The 27,516-nt window shown below is 44.0% G+C and overlaps 4 protein-coding genes across 4 annotated transcripts; 1 reads left to right on the forward strand and 3 right to left on the reverse strand.

Annotated features, from left to right (window-relative positions):
• Positions 1-1,288: 1,288 nt before the first annotated feature.
• On the reverse strand, positions 1,289-5,395 carry cdca8 (cell division cycle associated 8). Its single transcript, XM_068747595.1, has 11 exons — positions 5,310-5,395; positions 4,280-4,372; positions 3,786-3,914; positions 3,456-3,496; positions 3,276-3,351; positions 3,010-3,074; positions 2,821-2,903; positions 2,484-2,582; positions 2,146-2,275; positions 1,446-1,532; positions 1,289-1,324 (listed from the first exon to the last, which is right to left on the reverse strand). Exons 2-11 carry the CDS (start codon positions 4,368-4,370, stop codon positions 1,289-1,291), a joined length of 837 nt encoding a protein of 278 aa, XP_068603696.1. The 5' UTR covers positions 4,371-4,372; positions 5,310-5,395.
• A 128-nt stretch (positions 5,396-5,523) lies between these two features.
• Positions 5,524-7,485, forward strand: airim (AFG2 interacting ribosome maturation factor). The gene is made up of 4 exons (XM_068747368.1): positions 5,524-5,943; positions 6,186-6,365; positions 6,451-6,569; positions 7,024-7,485. Exons 1-4 carry the CDS (start codon positions 5,675-5,677, stop codon positions 7,062-7,064), a joined length of 609 nt encoding a protein of 202 aa, XP_068603469.1. The 5' UTR covers positions 5,524-5,674; the 3' UTR covers positions 7,065-7,485.
• A 182-nt stretch (positions 7,486-7,667) lies between these two features.
• On the reverse strand, positions 7,668-8,357 carry cldn35 (claudin 35). Its single transcript, XM_068747511.1, has one exon. It carries the CDS (start codon positions 8,355-8,357, stop codon positions 7,668-7,670), a length of 690 nt encoding a protein of 229 aa, XP_068603612.1.
• A 7,030-nt stretch (positions 8,358-15,387) lies between these two features.
• Positions 15,388-27,279, reverse strand: ago4 (argonaute RISC component 4). Its single transcript, XM_068747477.1, has 19 exons — positions 27,244-27,279; positions 22,886-23,057; positions 22,554-22,674; positions 22,050-22,231; positions 21,654-21,790; positions 21,114-21,248; positions 20,412-20,499; positions 20,106-20,253; positions 19,891-20,010; positions 19,617-19,745; positions 17,952-18,085; positions 17,669-17,853; positions 17,403-17,562; positions 16,988-17,159; positions 16,642-16,785; positions 16,373-16,507; positions 16,168-16,269; positions 15,759-15,958; positions 15,388-15,496 (listed from the first exon to the last, which is right to left on the reverse strand). The coding sequence occupies exons 1-19, from the start codon at positions 27,260-27,262 to the stop codon at positions 15,388-15,390; spliced, it is 2,592 nt and encodes an 863-aa protein (XP_068603578.1). The 5' UTR covers positions 27,263-27,279.
• Between the last annotated feature and the right edge of the window lie 237 nt (positions 27,280-27,516).

Raw genomic sequence — 27,516 nt, forward strand, 5'->3', positions numbered from 1 at the left:
TGGTTTGTACCTCTGGAACACAGTCGGATCCAGAGACAGCAGATGATGAAGTGCTTAAGAAAGGTGCAGATGGAAGGGACCAGGCCTGTTTTGAGCTGGGGGGGGGGGGGGGGGGGGCACAGAGTTCCCAAGCTGTGACTTGGTAGCAGCATACGATGCGTGAGAATCCAGCAGGAATATCAAAGAGTTATGCATGTCGGTACGGGCCTAAGGTGAGGGCCAGTCTGACCTGGCTCACCATCCCAGGTGGAGGCACTAACGAGCTCATCAGGACTAACGAAGCTGAACAAGCTTCACATTGGCAGCGTTACGACATCCAGAAGGTCGGAGTGGCGAGATCTGTGCGAGGAGCAGGGCACATCTTGCCAATATTACATCACGTGACCCAGGAACACATAGACAATGTCACGAGGACAACAGGAACTTCCTTCACAAACTCTGGTCGCGTCGACGTAGCCACATTCTTTCACCTGCCTGCCTTCATAAAAATCTAAAAGGCTCACCTGTCCAGCGAAGTTTAATGCTCTGAGAGCGAACATGACTAAACTACCAAGAGCAGAAGACTCGAATTGAAATCACTGCAATCTGTTGAGGTTCCATGGTGAAATGCTGCCATCTACTGGTCCTACTGCAAAGGTGCAGTTTAATGAAAATGGTTTGGTCTGCAAAATTCTAAAATCTAAAAAGGGGAGGGGGAGAATTTGTTTTTAAACTACTAATTCGCCACTAAATCTCTTTAGTTATAAATAAATCACATCAAACACATTTAGAGCTGTGGTCAAAATCCTTTATCTGCTTTGCAGACAAAGACAATACATAACAATGAAATAAATTTGGATTAATAACATAACAGCATGTTGATTCATGGAAATGGAGGGCCTCCCTCTCTTTTTCTTTCTTTTTTTAAACTTTATTAAGGGCCTCCCTTTCTACAAGATGAAATAAAACAAAAAAATACAATGTAAAATCTTAGAAGTCTTGTGAAGACTTGTTTACAAGCAAATTATGAATCTTACACACTGGTTTGAGTGAAACACTGGAACAGCATTAAAAAGACATGAAACCCAATGCTGCACAGGTAGCAGAAAACCCATACAAAAATAAAAGGGAAAGGAATTAACCAGAGAATTTTAGTATGGTAAGTAAAATAATAGTAAAAGATAAAAAAAAAAAAGATCAGCCAATGATAAAAAAAAACATTATAATTTACTAAGCCTGTGTTTGTACGAAAGCCTTAAAATAAAGATAAAATGTATTGTAAGTAATGTACAAGTCAACAGTGTATGGATCACGCCGATGTCCCACACAGGCTTGTGAGGCGATTCTGTCAGGAAGGAGAAAACAAATAACGGTGAGAATTAAAATCATGCGTTAATGTTTCACACCTAATCAGCAATTACACAAATATGTGCCCGTAAGAGTTGTCCTACAGGTTCTCAAAATACCTGCAGCAGTCGAATGCTCTTCACAGCAGTTTCATCAAGGAGCGACAGGTCCACAGAGTCCATCTGGCTGGCCAATAGCTGAACACTCTGGACCAAAAAAATCAGTGAATCAGCCAAATCCAGTGTCTTCTCAGTCAAGACAATACATTTCAACACAATGGTCTCATGCTAAATAAATATACAGAAACACGTCCAGTTCCACAGTATTGTCATGTTCAGTTACCAATAAGTCACATACCCCAGTCCCATTCTGTCGGCTGAGCTGAGATCTAGATGTCATTGGCTGTTTTATTAGAAGACAGAGTCATAGATTTTGAGGTGGTTTTAATTCCTCGTAAGCACGCTGCCCCAGCGTGTAATTTCAGACGGGTCTATGTTAGCTTCACAAACTCAAACGAGGGATAATGTGTCAATTCCTGTTCAGAGAAAAGTAATGAAATTAAGTTTCAACTCGCGACTGTTGCAATGTCGTTATGGGACGTACTGAAGATCTGCCGGTTTATACCAGTGTGAATGGAGTAGAGCAGCGGATCGCAAACCTTTTACACCAAGTACCACCTAATGACTAACATTAAAGTAAAGTACCCAGGCAGAACGACAGTGTAACATTCCCTCCCGTAAAAGGCGAATATGCTGTATTACATAAGAAAAATAGGTTTCTGTGGGATTGGGAGACGAGCCCAGCGATCTCCGCACTCACCTCTCCATTGCCGCTGGGGATGTGGATGATAATATCCTCATTTCCTGCTGCAATGGGAGAGCCATTGACTGAAATGCTGTAGACCCTCTCTTTGTGGCGAGGAACTCTCACAGCAGGGGTCTTGGGAAGCCTGGGAAAATATAAAATGCATGTCGTTGTCATGACTGCCTCCCTGTGGATAATTTGTCCAATTTAAAAAAGAAAAAAAACTTGATCAAAGAAAGTAGGGTGGTGACGTTTAACACAGATTAACAGAGATCCACCAATACAAAGATAAAAAAATATATGTGCCGCATCAGGTGACGGGGAGCGACATCCTTCTCTGAGTTGTAACTTACCTCGGGTCGAAGCGTGGGGTGACAAGAGGGGTAGCGCCCATCATCAAAGAAGAATCCAGCATATTCCTGGAAGGAGTGACCAACAGCTTCCTGGACGATCTGAATTCAGACCGACGAGTCAATATGGCGCTATTCTGGCCTACCGAACCATGTCATTCTTCCTAATATCAATGACTCAGATTAAGTTAAATTCAATTTACTTTTAGGAACATTTTCTATTTTCAGAACAAAAAAACAAAAAACTTTCCTTTCCAAGATTTCCTGATCCCGTCATCAGAACAAAGAAGAAAAAGAATGACCTGAAAACAAGAAAGACAGAATAAGAGGACGGCCTTACCGTCTGAGGGAGGAGTTCCACTTGCTGACCGACAGTGCCTTTGCCCTTTTAGAAGTAGTTGGAGGTTTCTTTGCTACTCTCCCCTGAATCAGGAATAATCAATGAAACAAAGTGATCAATGACAGCTCTCAGACAATCAGCTGGAGGGTTTTTTTTGTCCTCATGCATGCTCGAATCAAACTCCATTACCTTCTTTGTTGTCCTCGGGACGTTTTCATCGTCTGAGGTTTTGGTTCCACCGTTTTTCTTTGATGCTGGTGTGGGGGGCAAAATGAACACAATGAAGGCCACTTTGAAGTTACATTGATTTTGCACACATCTAATTCTCTCAAAGACAGAACTACTCTGGACATGATCGGCCCGCCACATCCAAAGTACCATTTGTTGAAATCCAATTTCATTTCAGCATTACTGCAAACTGCGCAAAGGCAACACTATAACTAGTCGTAACGTACTTTTCTTGACAGATTTCAAATGCACTGCATGGTCCTCTGTCATGACACTGCTCACAATAGCGGCTTCCTCTTCTCTCTGAATATTTAACAGAGAAGAGTGTGCCGGGATTAGGCGAAGAGATTGAGAAACATTCTGCAGGCTGTAACTCATGATGTGAGACAGAAAGACCTTAAACCCACCTTCACATTTTCCACTTCTGGTGACTTTGGCTTCTCAGATTCTACAAAGTGAGAGGTACATAATTGTCATGATTTTACTATAGGATAAAACGTTATGCACCAACAAATTCTGCTCTTTATAAATGGTACAAGGCTGTTGCATATCTCAGGGGTCATGAAAGTCACTCAAAGGAAGAAAAAAAAAACTCATTTTAAATAATAGATCAGTTAAATGTTTATGAGATTGTGAAACCTCTGTAGCACAGTGTAATGTTTCTTACAACAATTATGGAATTTCAGTTTCAATTGATGTGTGTGTGTGTGTGTGTGTGTGTGTGTGTGTCCACTTACCGCAGTAGTTCAACCAGGGCATTTGCCTGACGAGTTTTGGGAGCTTAAAAAGTGCACAATTGTAGCTATTGTTAACATTTGTCAGCAACCGATTGACCTTCTCTTTCATTTGTACCAATCTGGTCTCCACTGTGAAAACAAATTCATGAAAATTCATTCAGTTATGTTTTGCTTTTTGACACAAGTGTTAATATAACATGTTGGATTTCTGGACACGCGTGTTGCTAATGAGCGAGATGTGACATGAGGACAGGCGTGAACAATTAATCTCGTCGGTATGTGAAGATAAAAGACAGCTAAACAGTCACATTCAACAGAGCTATATTTTCTTTTCATTTTCTCATCACTGTTTGATGACGTGGCTCTCACTGACTGACCTTATAAAACATGAACTAAAAATGATTTAATCTCTATAAATGGTACGGACCAATTAATTAACACAATTTGAAACACAGGGAAATACAGCCTCTTAATTTAAGGTTAAACATAATCACCATCGCTGTCAAAATCCTGCAGGAAAGCCTCCAGTTTGGCCGTCTTGGGGTCGTTTTTCCGCTGCTTGTTTGTCCTTTTCCTGGGAGCCATGTCTGCATGTACAGGTAGCAGGAAACAAGCAACGAGTTACCGGTATACCGTGTGGCGCTGCTTCTGCTGCATCCACATCAAAGTAAATCAAGAAGAAAGAATCGTTGTTACAGGAAACCCACTCACACCGAGCAGTATCTTTGTGATGAAGTTAGTCATCAGAGCCCCGAACCATCGGGCCAAAAACATCCAGTCCACAACAGAAGGAAAGGCCAAAACATCCAGAATGCCATTAAATTATTTGCATAATGAAATTCTTTAATTTGCTGCCCACAAGGAATGCCAGTACTGTAATTGATAATTATGTTAATAGTAGAGGAAAATACAAGTTGCAAAATAAAATACAATAGAATATAAAAGGTAAACTAACTAGAATATGTATGGACTGATGCGTGTGCAACAGAAACCGCCCAAATAGTGTGTGTGTGTGCAATTTATTAGCGTGAGGACAAAAACAAAACAAACGGAGAGAAAGCCGGCATTTGGGAGCCGGTTAAGCGAACACCATGTTCTGGATCTGGACTCTCTACCAGGCATTTAGAACAGAAGACGCCTCTCGGATGAGAAGTGAAACGTCTTTAACCAACCTCAACCTAGTCCAGTTTATTCTTCGTTTTTGCTCTGCTTGACCTAGTCAAGGTTATTCCCATTAACACTGAAGCAAAAGAACTTTACCATAAAAAAAAAATGCATTATTAAAAAACATTTCGAAATGAAACGTCATTCAGGATTAGCCCTGAACTGATGCCGAGCTGCTGATTTGGAGTCACGCTAACCAAAGTTAGCGCGCTAAAGCTAGCATCACCAGTTCTGCCATTCCATTTAGCGATAGTTAGCCGTAACAGCCGCTCGCCCCCCGCTTTATCGGTTTCATTTACACGGACAAACATATTCCTCAAATATTCTAGTCGTGGCGATACATGATGAACATATGTTTACCTGATGTTATCAATTTCTACGGACACTTTCCTCTTCTTTCCTCTTCTTCGTGCGTTTCTCCTTTCTTTTCTTTCACGAAGCCGTTTTCAAATCTTTGCGCGAGGTGTGGCCACATTCTCATCCAGCCAATTACAACGCGCATTTACCCCGCGTCATCGAAGGCTGTCGACCTATCGCAGCTCGAAACGTCATTGTTTACAGGAAAGAGGAAATGGGTCCGGGAACATGGAGGCAAACGTGCTGTTATTAGCAGCTCATGTTATCCCACTTGAAAGTCACAAAAATCGTCTTATTCTGAATTTGAGATAAATATTTTTAACGCAATATGCATTTATTGCGCACACTGCGTTCAAGTTATATATATAATGTCCAAAACTCCTCTACTTTCTTTTCAGCAAGTGCTGAGGAGAGGCTTCCAGAGTCTTGAAAGCAATCAGAAACTATGGATTCATGTTTTGGCGGATTGTAGCCCCCTGATGGTGTCTCTCGGGAATTTGGCAGAGCAGTCCAGAGCGCTTTCCAACACCCAGCTCCCCAACACACCGCTCAGAGACTTTCCAGACCTGGAGGAACGGCTGCGTTTCAAGATATCACAAGCTACGGATACAGTGCTGGGTAAACTCAATGAGAAGATGTAAGTAACTTTGCTAACAGATGTGTGTTTGTTTGTAATCTTTAATTATAACAGCAACCATGCAGCGTCCAGAGCCCCAGAAATAAACAATACTCATTTGTGTGTTTTAATTTTATTTTATGATAATTCCATTACAAAGACTTGTATGTATAAAGATGTGCATAATGTTACCAGAAATAAGAGTTGAAAAGAAGTATTTGACACATGTCAGCTGTTAATGAATCCCTCCTTCCTTCCCTCAGGTCCTCTCTGGAGTCTGTCAGAGATTCCATCAGTAACCAGGTCTCTGCAGCCATCCACCTCTATGATCAGAATAAAGACGATCTGGATCTGATCACTGTGACGGAGCGCTCTGCTACCACCCCATCGCTCTCGGACATGCTGGAGTGGCTGCAGGATGCTGAGCGTCACTATAGACAGCAGTATCCTTTCTGTTTGTGCTTTCGTCATGTTGGGTTGGCATCGTGTTCGGGGCCTTTTTCTTTCTTCCTTAACTAATGTGTTCATATTTCTGAGGAGGAAGACTCTGCTTCAGTTATTGAGATCAGATGATGTTTCCCTTTTAGAGTCGGCTCCCAACAGATGGAAATCTTTGGAATCTCCCAGTGCAGATGATCACATCACAGGTGTCTGGATATTTGTAACTTTATTCCAATGTTGCTCTGTTTCAGATGATAATAATAATATATGAATCATTTGTGAAGCGGTTCATCATAGTTTTACAAATATTATTTTGGAGTCCAGGCTGTAATATTTATGTTACCATTGAAAATGGTCCAAACTATGTACGGTAGGCATGGAAATGTTTTGTGGAATGAAAAGAATTTTGTTTGGCATATTATGTCATGCATTTAAATTAAGATTATTTTTATGTTAGTTATGGCTGATCCAGGTCAAATGACAGTACACAAAATAGTATTTTTCATATAATGTGATGTTTTGATATGACGGTTTATAAATCTTGTGCTTTAGTTCAAGCCGACTAGCTCTTTCACCAGCAGCTCGTGTTAAATGTTTTATATTCACTGTTATGGGTTTGTATGTGAACTAACTGTTTCTCTGTATTTTTATTTTTTTCAGACACACTTTGCAAAGTTTCCTTCTTTATTCAGTCCCAATGAAGAAAGTGAAGTGACCTTGAGTTGAAGTAGAACTCTGATCCAACCTTGGATTCTGACTGCATTACAATGTAAAATGCTGGAAGAGAGAAGCGGGATGTTTACACCAATGAGCTCACAAGCAGGTCTAGTTTTTTCAACAATAACAAAACTGACCACACGACATCATTTGAAAACTCACTCTGGTTATTTGTACTTGTACAACTTGTACACAGGAGGACAAAAACTGTTCACATTTCTTTTTTATTTCACACTTTCCATGAAGGCACACTCGAGGTAATGACGATGTCAGAGAATAACTGCTGGAGAAATCACTGCAATCCTCACAACACAAGTCATAAAACTCATCAAAACGCATATGTTTGTGAAGGCGGTTCATTTTTTAAACATAGATAATAGATGTTCTTCACGCACTAACATGACTCACAGTGCAGTAAAAGAAAAAAACTCAAACAAACATTAAGGATTCTAAAACTATTCATGAATCTATCATTATGAAGAGATACAAAATGTATGTTGAATATATTAATATATAGATAGATTTAAATGGAATAGTTCAAATTGCTCAAGAGTTTTTAACAGCATCGACTGCTTCGCTTCCTCTTTCTATACATACTCCTTTAATGGTAGACTGTTGGATGTGATGGGTTTTGGGGGATCAGGTGCCGTGGCTGGTGAATTGGCAAAGCTCCTGCCAGTGTAGCCCCTGCGGTACCTGACGCCCCTCTCCATGAGGGGGCAGGTGCTGCTCAACACGGCCCCACTGATTATAAGAATAACTGCAGCTGCCCAACCCAGATAAATGGCCTGGCCCAGCTCTCTTTTGTGCAGCAAGGGAACATTCGGGTTATAGAAATCCTGGACGACAGTGTTAGCGGTCCAGGAGACGGGAATAAGCACGCATAGGCCAGTCAAAATGAACAGAACCCCACCTGAGAGTGCAATGCCTGCCTTCGCCCGGCGATCATCCCCAGCGCACGTGGTGCACTTCATACCACAGCAGGACACGGTGCAAGAGAGCCAACCCATGAAGATGGCCAGGCACATGAGGGCACGGGCTGCCTGGATGTCCGGCGCCAAGGCCAACATGGAGTCGTATGTCTTGCACTGCATGTGGCCAGTGGTCTGGTAGACACAGTTCATCCAGATGCCTTCCCACTTGATCTCGGAGGTCAGGATGTTGCTGCCAATGAAGGCCGAGACCTTCCACTGAGGCAAAGCAGTCACAGCAATCGCCATGATCCAGCCGGTCACCGCACAGGTGAAGCTGATCAGCTGCATCCCAGTGTTCGCCATGCTGAGCTCCTTTGTGTGGTTCTTCTTCTTCGTCTGCTACTTTTGTCTGGTTTTCTTTACCGTCTTTTTGGTCTGAAGAGTCTATTTCAGTTTACTTCATCGAGCCGTCTACCGCCTTTTGCCTCAACGCATCCATTTTCTTCTCATCAACGTCTGCTTACTGTTCTTCCTTCCACGTCTCCTAAATTCGCCGTACTATCTAGAAGTGATTGCGTGTTTTCTCTCAACGATCATCTGCTTTATCAAATGGGTCAGACTTTCTCCTTTTCATTCCAGAGTTCCAGAGTCAATGCATTATTGACGAGCTGATACCTGCGCAGTCTTGCAGAAGCAGACTCGGATCTGGCTTCAACAGTGCAGGCCCTGTAGATTAAATGAACATCAGTCTGGATTTCTCCAGGAGGTTGCTGGTTAGGATGTTGGTAACAATCCTGTAACAATCTTGGTTTGGTTTTACCTCACATTGGATCCAAGGTCTCTGGTGCTGCTATGCGTATATCCTGTCGCAGCAAGCTTGAAACACTGATCTTCGATTCCACAGAATAAGAAATGACATCACGTTTTTTACCTCTTGGTAGACCGAAATGGAATGATTTTCCCTCACAGAGCAAATGGAACAAATGTCCTTTGGTCCAAAGAGGTTATTCCAGTTGCTTGTTTCAGCGGGTTTTGAAAGGCTTTTATACCGAATCCTGAGAAAAACAAAAAGCACGGGTTTCCTCTGGAAAACAGCCCGGACGACTCGTGGTCAGACACTGCTGCTGTTGCCGACTCAAGTGTCTCCTCACTGACAATAAACAGCGTTGAGGTCCAAGCTGTGATGAGCCACTTCAGAATTCAGCTGCCACTCGCATTGCCTCCACCCCCCCGCCCAACTGCTTTCCCCAATGCAGCCCAAATGGGTCTGATCAGTTCCAGCAAGGGAACAAATAAATCAGGGTCTTCTGTTCTGACTGGAGGGTAAATACAGCATCGTTTCACTCCCCCCCATCTTTGGTACAGCCGTCGATGGTAAAACCTGAGAGACCAACGCTGACCCCCCCCCCCCAAAAAACAGCAATGCAAGAGGGAGGGTGAGATAGATGAGGATGGAGAGCTGTTTGTATGTGGATCAGTTAACACAATGACAACATGACGGGGGGGGGGGGGGGGGCTCTACAATGAGGGCTCCACACTTTATGCTGCCTCCACACAACCCCCATGCGTTTTAAAGGAGCTTTCTTTAATCTGCAATAGAAAGGAACTCACAAAAAAAAAAACACAGGAGAAACTAACAGGTCATATATAGGTAGGAGAGAGGGGTTTTGGGGGGGAGAGGGGGGGGGGGGGGGTTGGTTTCAAGTTTCATGAAATTAAAAATGTCATCAGGCTGAAAACAACTCGTCATGATTCTGTTAAATCAGGTTAGAGATGTGACGTTAATGAGACCCTGGATGCAACAGAAGGAACCGACAGCATCTCTCAGACACGTCCGCTCTCACCGAGGCCACCCTCACCCCATCTGCATTACACTTAACCTTGGTGCAACGTTGTCGCCGATGAATTAAATATCGTGCCATCGAGATCTGTGGCTCAGGTTTCCTTTCCTTCTCTACTGCCACTCTCCTTGGTAACGGTGGTCGTGACAACCGGCCAGGACAAAACACAAAGGGAAACAGAGGAGGGGCAAAGACACATACCAATGATGGCTGTCAGTCAGAGCGAATAGACGGAGGGGTGTTAGCGTTTGGCTGTAGCAGTGCTATCCAGCCTTAAAATTCAAGAAATACATTTCGTTCAATTTCTTTATCTGTGAAGTAACATCACAACATATGGCCAAATGAGTGTTATTCCATTTTATTTATATATATATATAAAAAGCATACTGATAATCTTGAAAGCTTAAACGCCACTTCTAATTTTCCACCACATGAACGTCATCCCAGCCGACTCCATGACCCACTTCACCCGACGAGGCGCGAAGCGAGGAAGGCGCTGCCCATGTCAACCAATGACTAAGGAAGCAGCAAGTTGAGGGAGGAATCATCTTTCCTCAAAGGAAATCAGGTCAAGTGTTCACAGAAATGGGATAAATAAATAAAATGTCCTTGAAGAGGGGTTTTTTTCTTTTTCTTTTTGGTCTATTAGGATCCAAATGTCCATCTTTGATCACTGCTCAATATGACAGCTGTCAATCAAATGCTCATATTTAGCTGTTTGCTGGTTGAGAAAATAATAGCATTAAGTCAAATACTTCTATAGGTGCCTTATTTACTTTGATTGCGATACTGTTCTTTACACTCTGTATACCAGTGTCCACAGATAAGAGTGCTGCGTAAAAAATGTTATGTTCATAAAGTGAAGTTTAGTTTTTTTATTACTCAATTTATACAAATACACCTGAAACAATTAGACTGATAATTATTTTGCTTCAATTTATATACTCAAACTAATAGAAGTAATCATGTTAATCCATATAGAACATCATTTGGATGTGCAGTTCTTAATGTAAAACATCAATCTTGACAAGTTACAGCATCAAAATCAAGCTTTTACAATAATTAGTAATAACCCAACTCTCATGGGATACTTTTTCCTGTCGTGACTATTTTAATACTTTTAAGTGCATTATACTCACATACTGTATATCTGATTATTTTCAGTGTTAACATGACTTGACAGTATTTTGAGTGTGGTATTTGCACTTTTACTTCAGAAGAGGGTCCAAATACTTGCCTCAAGCCCCATGTGCATTGCATGATGAATTACTTGCGTGCATGAAATAGAGAAGCCCATAAAGGTGATTTTAAGGTAAAAGAGAATCATTTATGAATGTGCTGCTGACATGAACTCAATTAACTTGAAGTAATCAGCAAGACTTATTTTTTGTTTAGTTCATTTTGAGTTCCAGCAGCGACACAGGAGCTCATCTGTTGATAAGTTTTAATTACCATCTATCGGGGCCTGGTAAATGTACTATGTGGTACGTTGTTGCATATTTCCTAACCTGCATTAACATGCTATAAAACATACAGTATGTATGCAAAAAAATAGTGAAATCCATTTTAAAGGATCACCAAGGTCAGAATTTCAGATCATCTATTTTATTCTCAGGATCCACGTGATCCATCTGCCTTAGTGAAGAACGCCATCTAGTGACTACATGCATGCACATGTCACGTATCAAGTTCAACCAAATCTATATATAATCAATCATAAACCATCAGCCATCAATGAAAATAACACACCAGATATGTTTTAGGCATAAAATACCAATTTATTACTTTGCACAACAACACAAGAATTCCCTGCAGGCTAAAAAAAAATAAAAAAATTTGAACATGTCACATAATAGCATTAACAGTGAGGTGAATGGCCCTCTGCTGGGACTCCAACACGCCCCGCCCTCTTGAAGCCAGTCTGGACATGCTTCATCCATTTAGAGAACGGAAACGTTCCACAAACAGAACCGGAATGTTCCAATTCTGTCATTCTTATTGCTATTAGACAATCACACAGCTTCAGAGACCACCATCAGAACGAGGAAGCAGAGCAGTGCTAGAAGCCCCCTCCCCAAAAGGAAATGGGGGAAGAAAAAAAAAAATTAAATGAAACACAATACCAAATTTGTTAATATATAACAATATATCAAAGCGAGAGGAATTTTAAAAAATAATTCATGCTCCCCTTCTGCCGGGGCACAGAAACAATTACGGATCATTTGTTTTAAAAGGTTAACAAGAGGTAATCCTGCCCCCACTAGTGCTGCGGGGACCCCATCACAAAGAGGAAGTGCACTTGTGAGGGGTCAGCAGAGTTGCCATGGAAACAGGAGCCCCCCAGCAAGAAGCGCGACCAAAAAGGTACAAACCAGGAACAAGGAAACAAAATGGATGTTCGAGATAGTAACCTGGCAAAGATGAGAGGGGGGGGGTAGGTCTTTAACGGGTTCACATTTGAAGAAAGTACCTCGTTTGAATTTGAACACGACGCAAAGAAGTGCCATCCCCCCTCACCTCACCAAAGAAAGGTGTAACTCCCAAATTACTGATATTTGTGTAAGAGGTTTTAAAATTCATCTTTGAGAGACCGGACACATATCGCTAACCTAAAACTGTCCCACTAAATTCATAAACATTGACCCAAAAAAAGTTCCTATTTTTTCTTTTCATAATAAATATGATTAAAAAATGGTTTTGAAATTTTTTTTTGTGTTTTTTTTTTTAAGGACAATACTCCGGCATGCATGCGAGCAAAGTCTACATTTTGTTGCTTTAAAGAAAATAGTCTAAAGCATACACTACATACACACCAAAATGCACATTCCCACTGATTGATACAAGCAAATATAAGGAACTAAAAAAAATGTAATACAAAAATAAATAAGTACAGAGACAATTGCGAGAGTAGACCGCCAACCACAATGAGTAGAATTATAGCTTTGTTTCGCCACATCTGAAAACTAGAACGGGGTTAATATTGCTTCGTGATCGATGATCTCACTGGAGTTTAAATATGGTGACGGATAGAAAACATCAAATTGTTCCTCTTGAGATGCCAGATGAATATTCAAACAGCCCACGTGACTTGATAAAACTAGTGCATGTTTAAAAAAAAAAAAGAAAAAGAGTAAAACTTATTTCATGCAATGCCTGGAAAGCGTCCTCCTGACCGCCCCACTTCCTGACTTCCTGTTCCTCGCCGCGGCCAACGCCCACGTCTCCAACAGGCAGGCGCTCAAACTCATTCATAGTAAACCTGCTGCTTTACGGGTGGTTTATTACAAAAGGGCTTCCACTGAGCTGTCCCCTCCTGATGAGGCGTGCACGTCGACCTCTTCCTCAAACCCAACGCCAGCGGGCGCCACTGCGCATCACCTACATCGTCATGCTGCCAGAGTGTGTATGTGTGTGTGTGTGTACGGGAGGTCCAAGGGCAGTGCTTATGCTTACTGTCAATTTAATCCAGTGTTTAAAAAAAATGCATAAAAATAGGAAACAAACTGTCAAATAGCAAAGACTTTAAAATGGGTATAATTGAAATACACACAGTAATAAGAAACATTGTTTTAAAAAGTCTAAAAATTCAACTCCTCCCTCAATAACAGATTACAATCCCCGACTCTCTCAGTCGAACCAAACAAAATCAACACCACGCATCAGATTTCTTCCCATCAGGGTGGCAGACAACACCTCCAGCCCCGATGGCTCCATTAAAACACACCAAGTGGAAGCATATGCTAAACCGTCACGGGGCCGACTTCGCACAATGAACCAGAATGCTACTAAGAAAAGTCCAAGCCAAAGTTCTTAACCCTCAAACCTGCAGCTCAATGATTGAAGTCCATTTCCTGAAGCCACACTAGTAACTACAAACAATGGCTTTGTGGCCAACCGTAAAATTTCATCACAATAGTAACAACATCGACAACAACAAGAACAAACAACAACAACATCATCATCGGTAAACTACCAAGTCTAAACAGCTTTTTAAGATCATCCACAAAACATCTTATATTAAACTTTTACAAATCTGCTTTGTTTGATTTGTATATATATATAAATGCATAAAGGTAAAGAGAGATCGAGAGTGCCCTCTGTTTGCTTGCCTAGCGTCCCGGGTCAGTGCAATGAATTGGCCAGTATGAACAAAGGAGACCTCAAAAGAAAAAACAACAACAACATTGTTTCCGGCCCTTGAGATTATGATTGTTAGAAGAAAAAAAAAACGGTAAGAGGATCAACGTCCAGCCGTGGCATCATATATTCTATCAGATTATCAGGTCCAAAGAAAAATAAGATGCTCCTTTTCACATGGAAAGCAAGGCTGATAGACCAAACTCTGTGTTTAATGCCTTCACCTAGCCGAGCCAGTCACAAGCCAGACCGTGGCTACCGCTGCTACATCAGACCTGACTTCACTTAATACTTGAAATGGATTAAATGACTTCACTTTCCTGGGATTCAACAGAGTTTTGAATGCAAATCCCCCCAAAAATATCTAATGGTTAACACAAGTCTGAAATGTAATTCAAAGCATTTCATTTAATAAGTGACCCAAGACTGCTACAAATACCCACATGGGCCTCCATGAGGCTCGTCACGTCAAAAGTTGTTCTATAGATGTATGTGTATATATATATATATATATATATATATATACACACTATATGCTTATATGTACTGTATGTGTGAATTTTAAAAAACAAAACAAAAATCTGAGGCATTTACAGCAGTTATCTCCTTGATTTCCCTTTACAGTTCAGTGGCCTGCCATGAAACACATGCACGCACTCGTACAGCAGTACATGTATATTTATATACAGAGATACACGCACGCACACACACACACACACACACACACACTCTCGACTTGTTAATTTTCGCCAAAATGGGAGGAAAGTAGTAACGGGCACGACACCCAGATCACCTCGCTTGTAAAAGAGAAAAGGTTTAAACACAGGCTCATAAAAAGGAAAATATATATATATATATATATATCTCATTCTCAAAATGTCGACTCCCCCCTCCATCTCTTTTCCTATAGAGTTCCCTCCCCACCACCCAATAAACCCAAGACCTTGTGACAGATTTTGCCCCAAGGGGCTTTGAGGTAAAAGTAGCTGGGAGAGCTAAAGAGCTGTGCCGACACAGATTGTGCCAATCCACTCCCTCGCTCAGTGTATCTCGAAAACACAAGAGTGCAGACATTCAAAGAGAGAAAGAAAAAGTAAACATCAAAATAATGGCTCGACTTGTATGTGGAGGTTTTTTTTGTGTGAACTGTTAACCCTTAAAAAGGTCCACAGTGCTGAATTGCTGGTTTGAAAGGCGGCTCAATTGGGAAAGCTGGTTGGTTTGCTCCTTGAAACTAAAACCCGCTGGCTATGGTTACGCAGCAGATTTGTCCCCGACCGAGAGCCGCTTTGGTACAGATTCAGAAAATGAGTTTAAAGAGAAAGATAGATTAGAGAAAGAGATACTGGCAAATAAGAGATACAAGACAGAAGTCGACGGAAGCCGTGGGCGGACTGGCTGATGCGTTCGCTGGATCAGGCAAAGTACATGGTGTGCTGGGTATCATAGTGGATCTGAACTGCCTTGGCCAATGCCTGGGGGTCTCTGCCGTTACTCTGACCAGACACGTGGCTGCCCTCAGCACTGCAAGACAGAGAAGGCGGCGTTCACTTTGACCGTCAACAAAGACATCAGAGGCAGAAAACAGAGGCTTCTGGGAGGAAAACCGGAAATGGGAGCTATATTCTGGCGGGTAAGTGGTTTAATCTCTCGTCTCTGGAATCACAAGCCTCGACCGGCCTTCAATCACTCCCGGGAGCTTTTTTTTTTCCCCCCATAAGATTGTGACCAGATAAATCGGACAAACTCTCCCTGGAAACTACAGATACCCCCACGGATGCCTCACCTGTCGTGGTCTTTGTCCACCAGGTGGTAGCGGGCTCGGAACGCCACTAGCCTGGCGTAATAGGCCGGCGCCGGGATGGAGACAGAACGCGTGCACCGGACGTAGGTGTGGCACAGCTGGTAGGTGAGGAGCTGCAGTTCATCGGCAGTGAAGCAGTTGTCATCCCACAGAACGTGGTAGTGGGAGGGACGACTGGTTCCCTGATGGGAGAGCACGCCACACAACGCGTCAATACTACCCTCTTAATGTCGTGATGAATCCAACCCCATTATGACGCATATTTCTTTGTCTTAGTCCCTATTTACTGCTGTGGAGTCGGTTTCCACTTTTTACAAGCGTCCATTTCTGTGAAGCCAAATCATTTCTTCGAGCATAGAAGCAACCACAAATTGAAGTATGGACCCCGAACCTGAATTCCAGCATGGCTGCACAGATAGAAGTCGAACTCGGACGGGTGTGTGATGGTACTGTCCACGGTGGTGCCTGCCGGTACGTTGCCGCTTTTCCCGACCTACAGGGGGGTGGATCAATAAGAGTATTTACAGAAAAGCAATGCATTGTTGTGCAACGGAAAGCTATTTAACATTCACTTGATGGCAGATTGAACTCCATACCCGCTCAGCTTTGTCAGAGCAGAAGAGGCGGGTGTGATGACGCTTCTGGACCACAATGTAGGTGATTCCCGGCCTGTAATCCTCCTCCAGGCTGATGCAGGCCTTCCTAATGGCGATCAGCTCCGGCCACGCAACCTGATCGAATGTTAAATTATTTTAACAGTAAAGGCCTGTGGGTCTTATATTTAAATGAGATTTTGGCTCCCTCCTTCCACAATGAATCACAGATCCTGAGAGCTGTAAAACCTGAATGTAAAAAAAACACTCGCCTGTTTCATTTGCCCCTCCGAGACGCCGCCACGATAATAGATGATCCTGGTGGGCTTGAAGCGGGTCGACTTGTAGAACTGGATGAGAAGCTCTCGCACCATGTTGGTCAGGTCTTGGATGACCTCTTGGCTGAAGAGTTGCTCCTAAAAAGAGACAATAAAAACTTACCAGGAGGCTCCATGAGACAAGTTTTAAACTGTACATTAAGTTTTTATTGGATTACTAAAAGGCTGGATCACACCAAGGTGACAAAAGCTACAACGAATTACCAATTAATACAAGCACAAATCAATAGCATTCCCTGCCCCCCCCCCCCCCCCCCATGTTCACACAGGAAGCTCTTACCTGGGAGATGTCTTGTCTCGATGTCTGAACTCGCACCGTGGCACAGTAACGGCTGGGGTGGCCGTCCATACTGCCCACCACTGCCGCAATGGACGGTTTCTTTCCGTCGCCCGCTGGAGGATGGGTCACATCCGCACCCAGGAAGATGACGGGCTGCTGGAACACAGAGGGCCTGGAACGAAGAGGCGTTACGTCAATCTCTTGTTCAGAACAATGTGTAAAAATAACGATGAAGTTCAAAATAATCTTTGCTCCAGTTAAAATTGAATTCCAAGTAAAGCAATATTGAACAGAAAAGGACGCGGGTCATGACCAAAATGTATTCCTGCTGACCACATGACTCAAATTAATCAATACTCAAAAACATGTGACAAATCTGACAAATTCCAGACAGCGGAGAGGAAATAACGCCGACCTCTGATGAGGCACCAGGACGTTATTGATGCCTCCCAGCTTGGCGTTGATCTTGAGGCACAGGTTGGAAAGGGTCTGAGGGGACGTCTTCACTACATTCTTCACCTGCACACACTGGGTTGCCATGCCAAGGAGCGTGTCCCCCACCCGCTTCACCTCGGCTGTGGATGAAGGCAGACGATTGAGCTCACTTTCATGAATACTCGGTACGAGAACGGTAAAATATTTCATCCTCGTAGCCAAAACGGCTTCGACGTTCATGCTCACCATAGACTGGCGTTTTGCCAGGCAGGATGACGACGATCAGCTGCAGGCCGACGTAGGACATCTTGAGATGCTTGAACATGGGCTCCACGCTGTCAGCTCCTTGGGCGTATTTACAGAAACACGGCTGTCCTTGAATGGGCATCCCAGCGTCCTTGGAGATCTTTCGAAGCTGGTCAGTGAAGCTCCTAATAGAAGAGCGATCCCATCGAGCAGATAACATTCAACACGTCTGCTCATCCATTCCTCAGAAAGCATCACAGCACCAAACAAAGTGACGACTCACTTGAGCAGGTCCTCTCGACACTGTTTCTGCGGCGCGAAGCAGGCCACCGCCCAGACCTTGATCTCGATGCCGGCGTAGAACTGCTTCCCCCTCATATCCCACACACCCTGGTTGGGTGTGGCCACGGTTTTATTCTGCGGAGAGAGGCCCTACTCTCTTAGTCAACCCACTGGCGAAATGAGCCAACACATGAGGTACGACAGCCCTGCCTTGTACCATAGTACAGAGCATTTAAAAAATATGCTTTGAGCATCCATAAGAAGTAGAATGCATCTTAGAATCACAAGTGTGCGCTTCATTAAGTCAGATTCATCTCCATTAGAGGGTTTTAGCTGGCAGCTGATTAGACTCCATATCCCAAAGCCTTTCAGAAAGAGAGCTCTGATTGGATCGAGGGTAAACTAACAAACGTATAGCTCAGGCAAACCAACGAATGGATTTACATTCGGCTCTGGCACAGAAGTGTATTCAAGTGTAAGAGAACAAAAACTGTAAATCAAACCCTTCTGTCCTGGATGTTTTACACCCCGAGCATTTATAGTTTACTCTCAGGGGGGAAATAACGTCACATTTACTCAACCGGCTGTGAAGAGATTCTTTTAGACTCGGTTGCGTGTTAACGCTGGGCGGCCATGAACCGCATCGCCATCCCGACCGCGGGACGTTTACTCTGAGTCAACAAAAACCTCTGAATCCAAAATCAGCTCCTCACACATGACAACCGGGATAATGTACGAGTCAAAAGGACTTCAGTTAAGAATGATCCATCCATCCTCTCGTAGACAAGACGACCGCAATCGAACTTCTCTACAGCCACTTTATCCACCTCACTGAGAAACTCCTAACTATTTTTTCGGCCAATAAGATAACATAAGTAAGATAATTTTTATAATAATATAAAAATAACCCTTACATGTTAGAGTGGATTTGAGATCCACACGGTGAGTCTGAGTCAGAGGTGCCGAACCTGTTCGGTGGAGGGCTGAGCGGCTGCAGCTTTTCTTTTCAACCATCTCTCCAGCAGCTGATCTCACTAATGAGTTCCTTCTCTCAAATTGGAGGAGGCGTGGATAATTAAAATCACCTGCTTTCGTAACCCTGTGTTTCGAAACACAGCTGTGATGCAGGAACTTTCTCCTAATCCACACATTTCACTGCACTTCTTCCGGTTCCTGCGACTCACACCGGCCACTAAAAGGTCATGCAGTGGTTTCTTTGTGTTATAGTGATAATATAATTCATTGTTTTTGTTGAAAATTTTATGTTAATGACAAATGCAGTCAAGTTAAAAACAACAAAAGCCATCAACATTTTGGGAAGCCACCTTTCCTGGGTCGGGTACCGTCAGCTCGGCATTACAGATCAGTAAAAGAAAATCAGCCCTACTTGTTCAGCCTTTACCTGATTCACCATCAGCGCCTGTAACATTAGCTATTATTAGCACGTGGCGATTTAGTCGTCCCAATTTGGGCTTCCTGAAGTCAAGAAGGACGTTTACTCGTCAGGCGGCATCGAGAGCACCCAGATTTGAACGTTTTTACCGAATGCTTCAACATTCGTTCATCTCAAACGTACTTGTGATGCACTCTGACCCTCCGTCCCCTGCGGGTGCGAGCCGTGCCTGATACTCACCCTGCCACAGTCCCTGCCGGTGTCCGTAGTCACGCGGCCCCCATACTGCAGCATGGGTGCTGGAAGAACACGGCCGGTTACCTCCGTCATGTCGTTGTGCACCACGATGCCAAATTCTTTCAGGTAAGGGTCCGGGCCCCCGACCATGCTGTTGCTTTTTACCTGGGAATGGACAATGAGAATGATTCATGATGAAGACACACAAAAAAAAAAACAACAACAACAAAGAGCAAATCAAAAAATATGAGTCCTTTCATTAAAATCAACTAAACGTCAGCAGCTCCTGGTAAACAACAACAACACTCACCAATCTGCTGATCTCTTCCTGTCGGTCGGGGGCCGAGCGAGCTGTAGCTTTTATCATGGTGGATGTCTGGTTGTCTGTTAGTTTCTTGATGCAGCGCTGGCCTGCAACTATGTTACAGACCTACGGAGCAGGACGACACAAACGTATGAACTGAGGCGAGATGTTTTCATTTTGCGTAAACGGATATTCTTGTGTCGGAACAGATTCCTTCTCACCTCCAGGGGAAGGTATGTGTGCTTCTGTTCTTGTCCTACTTGCAGACAGGGCAAATGTGGATACTTGAGCTGCAGATTGTACTTTTGCTTGAAATACTGCGCAACTGTGCACTCCATGGCTTGGCCATTCTCAAGCTGCAGGGGGAACCTGTAGGGAACCACACAGACGCCGATGAGTGGAAGTAGAGCAAACGCATGAACTCGGCTGGAGGAATAGTTTCAAACAAGGTCCTAGCGTCTTGTCCTAATGAGACGCACACATTGCTACCATCTGACATAAGAGGATGAGCAGAGTATGCCTCTTACGTTTGATGACTCGCAGGCCGGCGGGTTACATTACACACACGGTACTTCCTCTTCATTTGACCACAGTGAGTGACCTCGACTTTCAGTCCTGTTTGAAAACGTACCAGACAGAATGGTTACAAATCCAGCTTTTTCTCCCAATTCAGAAATCCTCTTCTGTAAAGTTTTGACCGCCATGTTTAAGACCTCTTGGCAACGTGGCTGATTGTGAATCAACGGTGCTCCAGCCAACTATATTAAAAAAAAAAAAAAAAAAAAAGCCAAAACAAGGGTTAAGACTCGACGGTTAAAAACGGAGCTAAAACAGTGCATTCAGAACGCCATATCGTCCGCTTCAAAATCTGCCGTGGACATTTGTTGGCTCTTGTGTGTGTATTTTCATCTGATTTAACAGTCTATAGTTTCTGCACAAATGGCAGAAGCAGTCATCTGTAGCCCCCAAGCTTTAGGAGTGTTCACCACTGCTGCAGATTATAGAGTGTGTGTGGTGTGCGCACAGTGCGATCACGTGTCTTCACTGGGTGTGACACTCCTCAGTACGTACACACGTCGTAAAAACAAGCGTGCGCGTCTCGCAGGCAGACATAGTTCCCTAATCTATGTGGTGAATTTCATAACACAGGATTATTGTGGTCACGCGCGCATGTCTGTGTGTGTGTGTGTGTGTGTGTGTGTGCGCGCGCAATGGTCCCGAGCACTCACCTCTTATTTCCTTGGTGAACTTGACGCGCTGCGAGTCAGTCAGTGGTTTGGTCTGCTCGTTGATGTTCTGGATATCCAGCACCTCGCACATGAACTCTATCACAGGCTGAGCCCGGTAGAAAGCCGTCGCTGACACTGAGGGAAAGAACAGATGATTCTATTTAGCAAAACCGTCTCGTAAAACTTTACCGACATAGCAAGTCCTCAATTTAGGTGAGCTGTTCCCTCTAAATTATCCGTATTGTGTGTGTGTGTGTGAGTGGTTGTTTGTCTTTATGCGATGCCAGTAATGCACTCACGCATTTACCCCGCCTCTCTCCCGTAGTCAGGAGTCGGAGCACTTGTGTGTTTGTTTGTACACCGAAGCTTTGTTCGCCATCCGAGTCTAAAGTCGTTCTTGCATTGTGTTCGTAAACCGATTTGTTCGTGAAACGAGGTTCCACCGTCTCTCCATTAGAAAGCCGCCCGTCTCCCAGGTTTGAAATGAAGCTAAAGCAACAAATCCCAGCTGAAGCCGGTCCAGCTCTGCTCCGGTCTTACCATCGATGTTAAGCATCATGTTCCACATGGCGGGACGAACAGACTGGTGGAAACCAAACCACACCTCCCTTCCTCCACCCAAAGGATGGTAGTAGCCCTCCGGAGGTGAGAAAAAGGAACGACCCACAGGAGTGTACCTGCAATGAAAAAAGAACACACACTGACGATTCAGAATATGTCAAGTTTATTAACAGACTATTTAAAAGTGGCACAGGGGATTTGATTCGTCACATAAAAAGGTCATCAAATCAACAGGCGTGTCTGGAAACGGCATGAAACGAAATTAAGACGCAAGCCGATAAAACCAAAGATGAATAAGAGTCGGCAGATGTGTGACGTGATGTGGGCGGAGCCGACATGATGTGGGCGGAGCCGACTTGATGGTTGGCTGCTAACCTCATGGAAGGCAGGTGCCGCGTGATGACATCCAAGGCCTGGACAGAGTCTTCAGGGACCTCGTTAAGGTGCCCAGAAAGGGCTTCCAGCAGCATCTGGAGGCTGACCACAGACACCCACTGCAAAGACACCTTGAACGTCTGGTCCTTCCCCTCGCCAGGAAGAGTCACCTCCAAATCCACCTAAAGATGGAGAGAGGGAAAAACCGGGGGGGGGGGGGGGGGTTGAAGAACAGGTGAGCAGGAGAGACCAACAATGAATGCTCAAGGACAAAGCAGAGTGAGAACGGGTTCCATCTAAGAAACAACCGAAGAGTCGGCATCAAATATCACATTACTTCTACTACACAACTGCAACAGCCCAACAACAAATCTAGCAAAAGAAATGGATGTAATGCTTATTATTCACCGTACATAAATAAAACGTCATGGCATTCATATAAATGTTTCATAAGAGCAAAAACCTTTAAGACAAATAAAACAGTCACATGTTTGACAAACCAACCCGGTCTCTTCCAATGGGCAACGGATGCGCCGTGTACATGTTTCTCTTCCCGTCATAGCCAGGCTGCCTGTCTCCGAAGATCTGCATCTTGAAGTGTCGCACCATGGTGTCCACCACTTCCCTACACGACGGGAGGAACAGGATAGCGAGGCATAAATACTGACAGTATTTCTGATTGCAAGATAAAAAAAAAACACTAACACTTCCCCAATTACTAGTAGCGGTAACTCAACATGTTAAAGCTAGTGTCTTCTTTCTTGCTAAGGTTTAGGATTTGTGACAAAGAAAAGAAAACGCTCCATTTTCTGCTCAGGCGTGTCAGTAGATGTTACCTGTTGACCCTGCGAGGCCGTTTCTCAGGCTTGATGTCAATATCATAGTGATAGACATCTATCTTGGGGATCTGCACCTGGAAATGGTTGGCAAGGAGCCGGATGGGTTTCCCCACCGTGCCGAGGCCGGGACGCCGTGGAGGCTGAAACAGAGAGGTTGGTGCGGGCGGGCCTGGAGAGAGGGAAGATGCAATTTGCTCATTGATTTTAACATAACGCATTTGAATTACCTCCATTCACAAAGGGCTGCTATGAACTGCAGCAAGAATATCATTATCCCTACTTTTTTTTAATGTTGCATTTATGCATTTTTATTTACTGTACATACTTAATTTCCTCCTTTAAGCAAAAGCCGAATTAGCAGGGCGACATTGTTTTCAGATCATTTCACATCAAAAATACTTCAGAATCAATCCTGCTTGGCATCAATATTAAACGTTTTGTTTTTTTAATCGTCCATTAAGAACGTCTCCTCTCACGGACTAAGCTCTAACGCCGCGCCAAGCTCGAAGCGAACCAGCTCATCAGTGGCCCCCAGAGGCCCACATCCATTCTCCGATTGATCCGCAACCCCGGCCCCTGACCTACATGGGTCAACAAGGGCCCGGCAAAACAAAGCCCTCAAATTATCTTTAAGCCCGCCCCCTCAACTCCCCTCAGACACGCAGGGTGCCCACCCCTCGCACCGAGACAAAGGCCGAGCTCCTCGCAGACAAACGACAGCAGGGCCATATGGAGGGGAGCCCACGCAGAGCCCGGGGTCGCTGCGGTACGGGTCGCGCCACTCACGCGTTCACGCCGTACCATGTATGATTAACGACACGGTGGTGGCATAAAACCTGCAGAAGTCACCCCTTGCTGCTTGCTAACCGAATGGCACATCGTGCACCCAACAGAACGGTCGCCATCGACACCGACACGGAGGGAAGGAGGCTTCGTGACGGCTGCCATATCCGTCGAGGTTCATTTCAGTCGTCTCGGCCTTCAACACCGAATAAGAGCGTCTGCAAAATGCTCTAAGAGGAAAAACGGTTACTTTGGACGCAATAATTGAGCACGGACTGCGAAGTGTTGAACAGATAGACAGGCGGTAAAATAGCATCCTGTTTGTGGCACTGAAGAAGGTTTGGAGGAGGCAGCTAACGGACTGCGGGGGTCCTCCTGAACTCGGTGTTCCACGCTCCAGTTAGCAATTGAAGCGCAAAAAGGACGGACAATTGGGACCCTCCCCATCGCTTCCAAACACGCCTTCAACTGACCCGGGCCCCAAATCAGGTCCCCGACTCTCTGCTCCTCAGTCCTGCTGCTCCATCGTACAAATGATTAGTATTATTAAGCCATTTATAAATGTTTCTGCGCCGTTCTCGATTAAGAAGCCATTCGTTGCATCTCTGCTTTTGTCACGAAATGGATAAAAAGCATCCGATGGCTCGCGCTTCCTCGTCCTTCCGGCCTTGTCATAATTAATATTAGAATATATAGAAGGAAGTTTGGCCAGCAGGTCAAAAACATTTTCATCTGACAAAAGTCATTAAATGACGGGAATATATCGAATTCTTGCTCAAAGAAACACATTCCCATCACCTTTTGAGGAAACCAACTTGCACTTGTCCTTCATCCTCATCATATATTCCAAGCGGTTGACCATGTTTCCCCCCCCCCCCCCCCAGCTCACTCCCAGTGACAGGTACAACTTTGAGTGAGCCGTGGAGCAAGTTCATGGTCTTCATCCTCCACTTTCACCCTGAAGAGCTACACCTCGCCTATATTTAGCCTCCTCAGCTCACCAGACTCCTACGCTTTACAACGCGACGCATGAAAAGTCGGAACCCGTCCTTCTCGCCGCTCCTCATTTATATACAACTTTATTTTTGATATTTTATAGCTGCAAGGAACAGTTATTGTCATTACTGAAGAATCCACCAGCTACCCTCTTGATTAGTGGTTTAGCTCCACCTAAAGTATCAGAAAGGTCCTTCAAATTGCTCGACGTTTAACAGTCAGAAGCAACTAGTCATGTCCATGAGACCATTCATCTTTCCTACAGAGCACAATAAAGAATACAAAAACACACAACCTTCTGATATTCTGTGCATAAACGCCACAGATGTGTTTATGAATCTCCTCTTTTGTACCCTTTAGCAGCCCCGCCAAGCATTACTGAAATCTGGATTAAACTACAACATAAAACGACTGAATGAGCTGGATAGAATAATTCAAACATTTTAAATAAAGACACATTTCACGGCCTCTACGGGCTTTTCATTTCAGTCCGATTCAACAAGCTTCCTCCATAATTGTATGCTTCTGCTCCAAACAAAACAGAGCTGGATGAGTCACAGAGATAGTCAAACGTGCTTTTTCTGCTCCAAAAATGACAGATGTATTACAGGCCACGGAGTGTTTCCAGCTACTGTATTCCTAATGCGTCTTTAAAGTATGGTCCAAATTTGACAGCATTATCAAGGAGAAACATTAATTAAAATCAGCGCAGTGCATTGTATTTGCTACTAATATATTTGTGTGTCTGATTAGCAAGCAGAGAGACAGCTGGGTTTATGCTAAGCACGGGGATGATGTCGGACACTCTCTGCACTGAGCAGGGGGGGGAGACCCGACGCCCCCCCACGCCTGAAAATCACCTGGATTAAGGTGAAACATCAGATTGCAGAAAAGCACAAGTCGAGAGCTGGACCATTTAGGAGGGCCTATCCAGCTATCAAAGCACAGAATGTAGTTTTTCTTGCAGTCATTTATTTTGAAGTATTCACACAATCACAGTCTACAAATTTGTAAATTAATTTCTATCTGAAATGCAAATTCAACAGTTGCACTGAACAGAGTTAGTAATAAAAATAAAAATAATTGGAGAGACACCCTTCATGATATCAAGTTTTCAGGGGCCAAATCCAACTACACTGCTGAATAAGTGTGTTTAAATAAACCTCATACAACTGAAGCAGAGAAGGCCTAGAAATTACATTTAGTCAGCTCAAATTTGTAAAATAAACACATTTATTTCTAGTATATTACGGCTGTAAATCAATAGAATATAATAGAAAGTCTTTATTGTCTTTGCATAGTGGACATACAAAGAGATTAGGAGCGCTGCTCCGTCCGGTGCGTAGTACAACCTAATAATAATATAAGAAAATGCAGGTAAATGTGACATAAAATTCAAGTAGGATTTAAAGTGATCAGTGCATGCGGTGAGAGAAATACAGTACATTTGTTACTGCACATTTAGATATTGCAATCTTGCGTTCACAAGTTTTATCAAGTACTCAACTTGTATTTTTCAAAGTACTGTAGCAGATACTGTCATCGGCCATGGAACAAAGTGGCTCACACACCTGTGGAAGGTTAAACAGTATTTTTACCTCATATCTTTCCCTGACCCTTCTCAACGTTTATTTCAATGCTGGTGATTACGAGTAAAAGGCATACTGTCTAAAAAAAAAAATTAAAAAAAAGGTTATTACTTATGTGCGTAAAGGCGCGCACTCTACGTGGAGCTGTTGCACTGTAGAAATAAAATTCGGTTTTAAAAATAAATCCAAATGTCTTTGTGCGTCGGATTTTCCCCTCACTTCATCATGAATTCGCCGCATCGCTGCAAAATAAGTGCCTTTGTTATCATATAACAGATGAAGAACGTGCCCAAGCCCGGAGTATGTGCTTCAAACGCAAATTAAAAACGGTAAATGGCGAGACGCCAAATACCGTCGATATAAACACGTCTTATTACCGGCATTTATTCCCAGCCGTCGCTGTCATCTTGAACGAGGGCAGCCCGGTGGGACGAACTGTTCCTGATGGCGATGGTGCAAATTCAGGTGGTTTAGCAAAAGATCGATAGTGATACGAGAACGACATTTAGTATAAATAAATAAATAAATAAATTATTTTAATCGACATGATTCTGTGGTTTAGATTCGGATATTAGGTCGCAGTTATTTGGGCTAAAACTAAAAATAAAATGAAGCGCATCGCGACCGAAGAACGTAAACAGACCTCGACGCGGAAGGAAACGGGAAGGAAGGTCCTGGTTAAATCCCCACTCACACAATGCCAGCCCCGACATGACGAGCTACGCGTGCTTCGGAGAAATAAAACCGCGGAGACGTCGCCGTTAACCGAGAGAGAGAGAGAAGACGCCACTCCGTGTCGGACTCATAAGACACAAAATGCGAAATAAGCGCCCTGACAAACACACAGACGAGTCGGGCTGGGCCTCCGTCAGGGAGTCGAGGCCTCGCTTGAAGCCGCGGCCCCCAGTGAAGCGACGCATTCGCTCACACGAGCCCCACACACGGATCGCTCTCCCCCGCTCCTTTCTCTTTTCTTACGTCCCTTACCGGGTCCGAGCGCTTCCATGGCCGAGGCCTCTCTCTCCATCTCTGTCCCGGCCTGGCGGCTCCGTCCCGACGCTGAAATTGGGGGCGGTATCGCGAAGCTTAAAGTGGCTAATTTAAGAAAACGGAAATATAGATCGCCGTGTGGACGACTGCTGACTGGACTGACTGACCTGAGCTGCGCTGCTCCAATGGTACAGGGGGAAAATAGACTTGCGCATGCGCAAAGCAGAAGCTTGACCCTCTGTGCGCATGCGCAAAGCAGAAGCTTAACCC

The sequence above is a fragment of the Brachionichthys hirsutus genome, chromosome 13 (genome assembly GCF_040956055.1).
Source record: "Brachionichthys hirsutus isolate HB-005 chromosome 13, CSIRO-AGI_Bhir_v1, whole genome shotgun sequence".
NCBI lineage: Eukaryota > Metazoa > Chordata > Actinopteri > Lophiiformes > Brachionichthyidae > Brachionichthys > Brachionichthys hirsutus.

Excerpts from the sequence above, each read along its gene's own strand:
- cldn35 (XM_068747511.1), bottom strand. The coding sequence starts at position 8,357 with ATGGCGAACACTGGGATGCAGCTGATCAGCTTCACCTGTGCGGTGACC.
- ago4 (XM_068747477.1), bottom strand. Across the intron at positions 17,563-17,668 it reads TGGCAAAACGCCAGTCTATG|CCGAGGTGAAGCGGGTGGGG; the intron begins GTGAGCATGAAC and ends CTTCATCCACAG. Across the intron at positions 15,497-15,758 it reads GTGGACAAAGACCACGACAG|TGCTGAGGGCAGCCACGTGT; the intron begins GTGAGGCATCCG and ends TCTGTCTTGCAG.
- cdca8 (XM_068747595.1), bottom strand. The coding sequence starts at position 4,370 with ATGGCTCCCAGGAAAAGGACAAACAAGCAGCGGAAAAACGACCCCAAG. Across the intron at positions 3,352-3,455 it reads CAGAAGTGGAAAATGTGAAG|AGAGAAGAGGAAGCCGCTAT; the intron begins GTGGGTTTAAGG and ends TTAAATATTCAG. Across the intron at positions 1,325-1,445 it reads AGAGCATTCGACTGCTGCAG|AATCGCCTCACAAGCCTGTG; the intron begins GTATTTTGAGAA and ends CCTTCCTGACAG.
- airim (XM_068747368.1), top strand. The coding sequence starts at position 5,675 with ATGTCCAAAACTCCTCTACTTTCTTTTCAGCAAGTGCTGAGGAGAGGC. Across the intron at positions 6,366-6,450 it reads GAGCGTCACTATAGACAGCA|ATTTCTGAGGAGGAAGACTC; the intron begins GTATCCTTTCTG and ends TAATGTGTTCAT. Across the intron at positions 6,570-7,023 it reads TGCAGATGATCACATCACAG|ACACACTTTGCAAAGTTTCC; the intron begins GTGTCTGGATAT and ends TATTTTTTTCAG.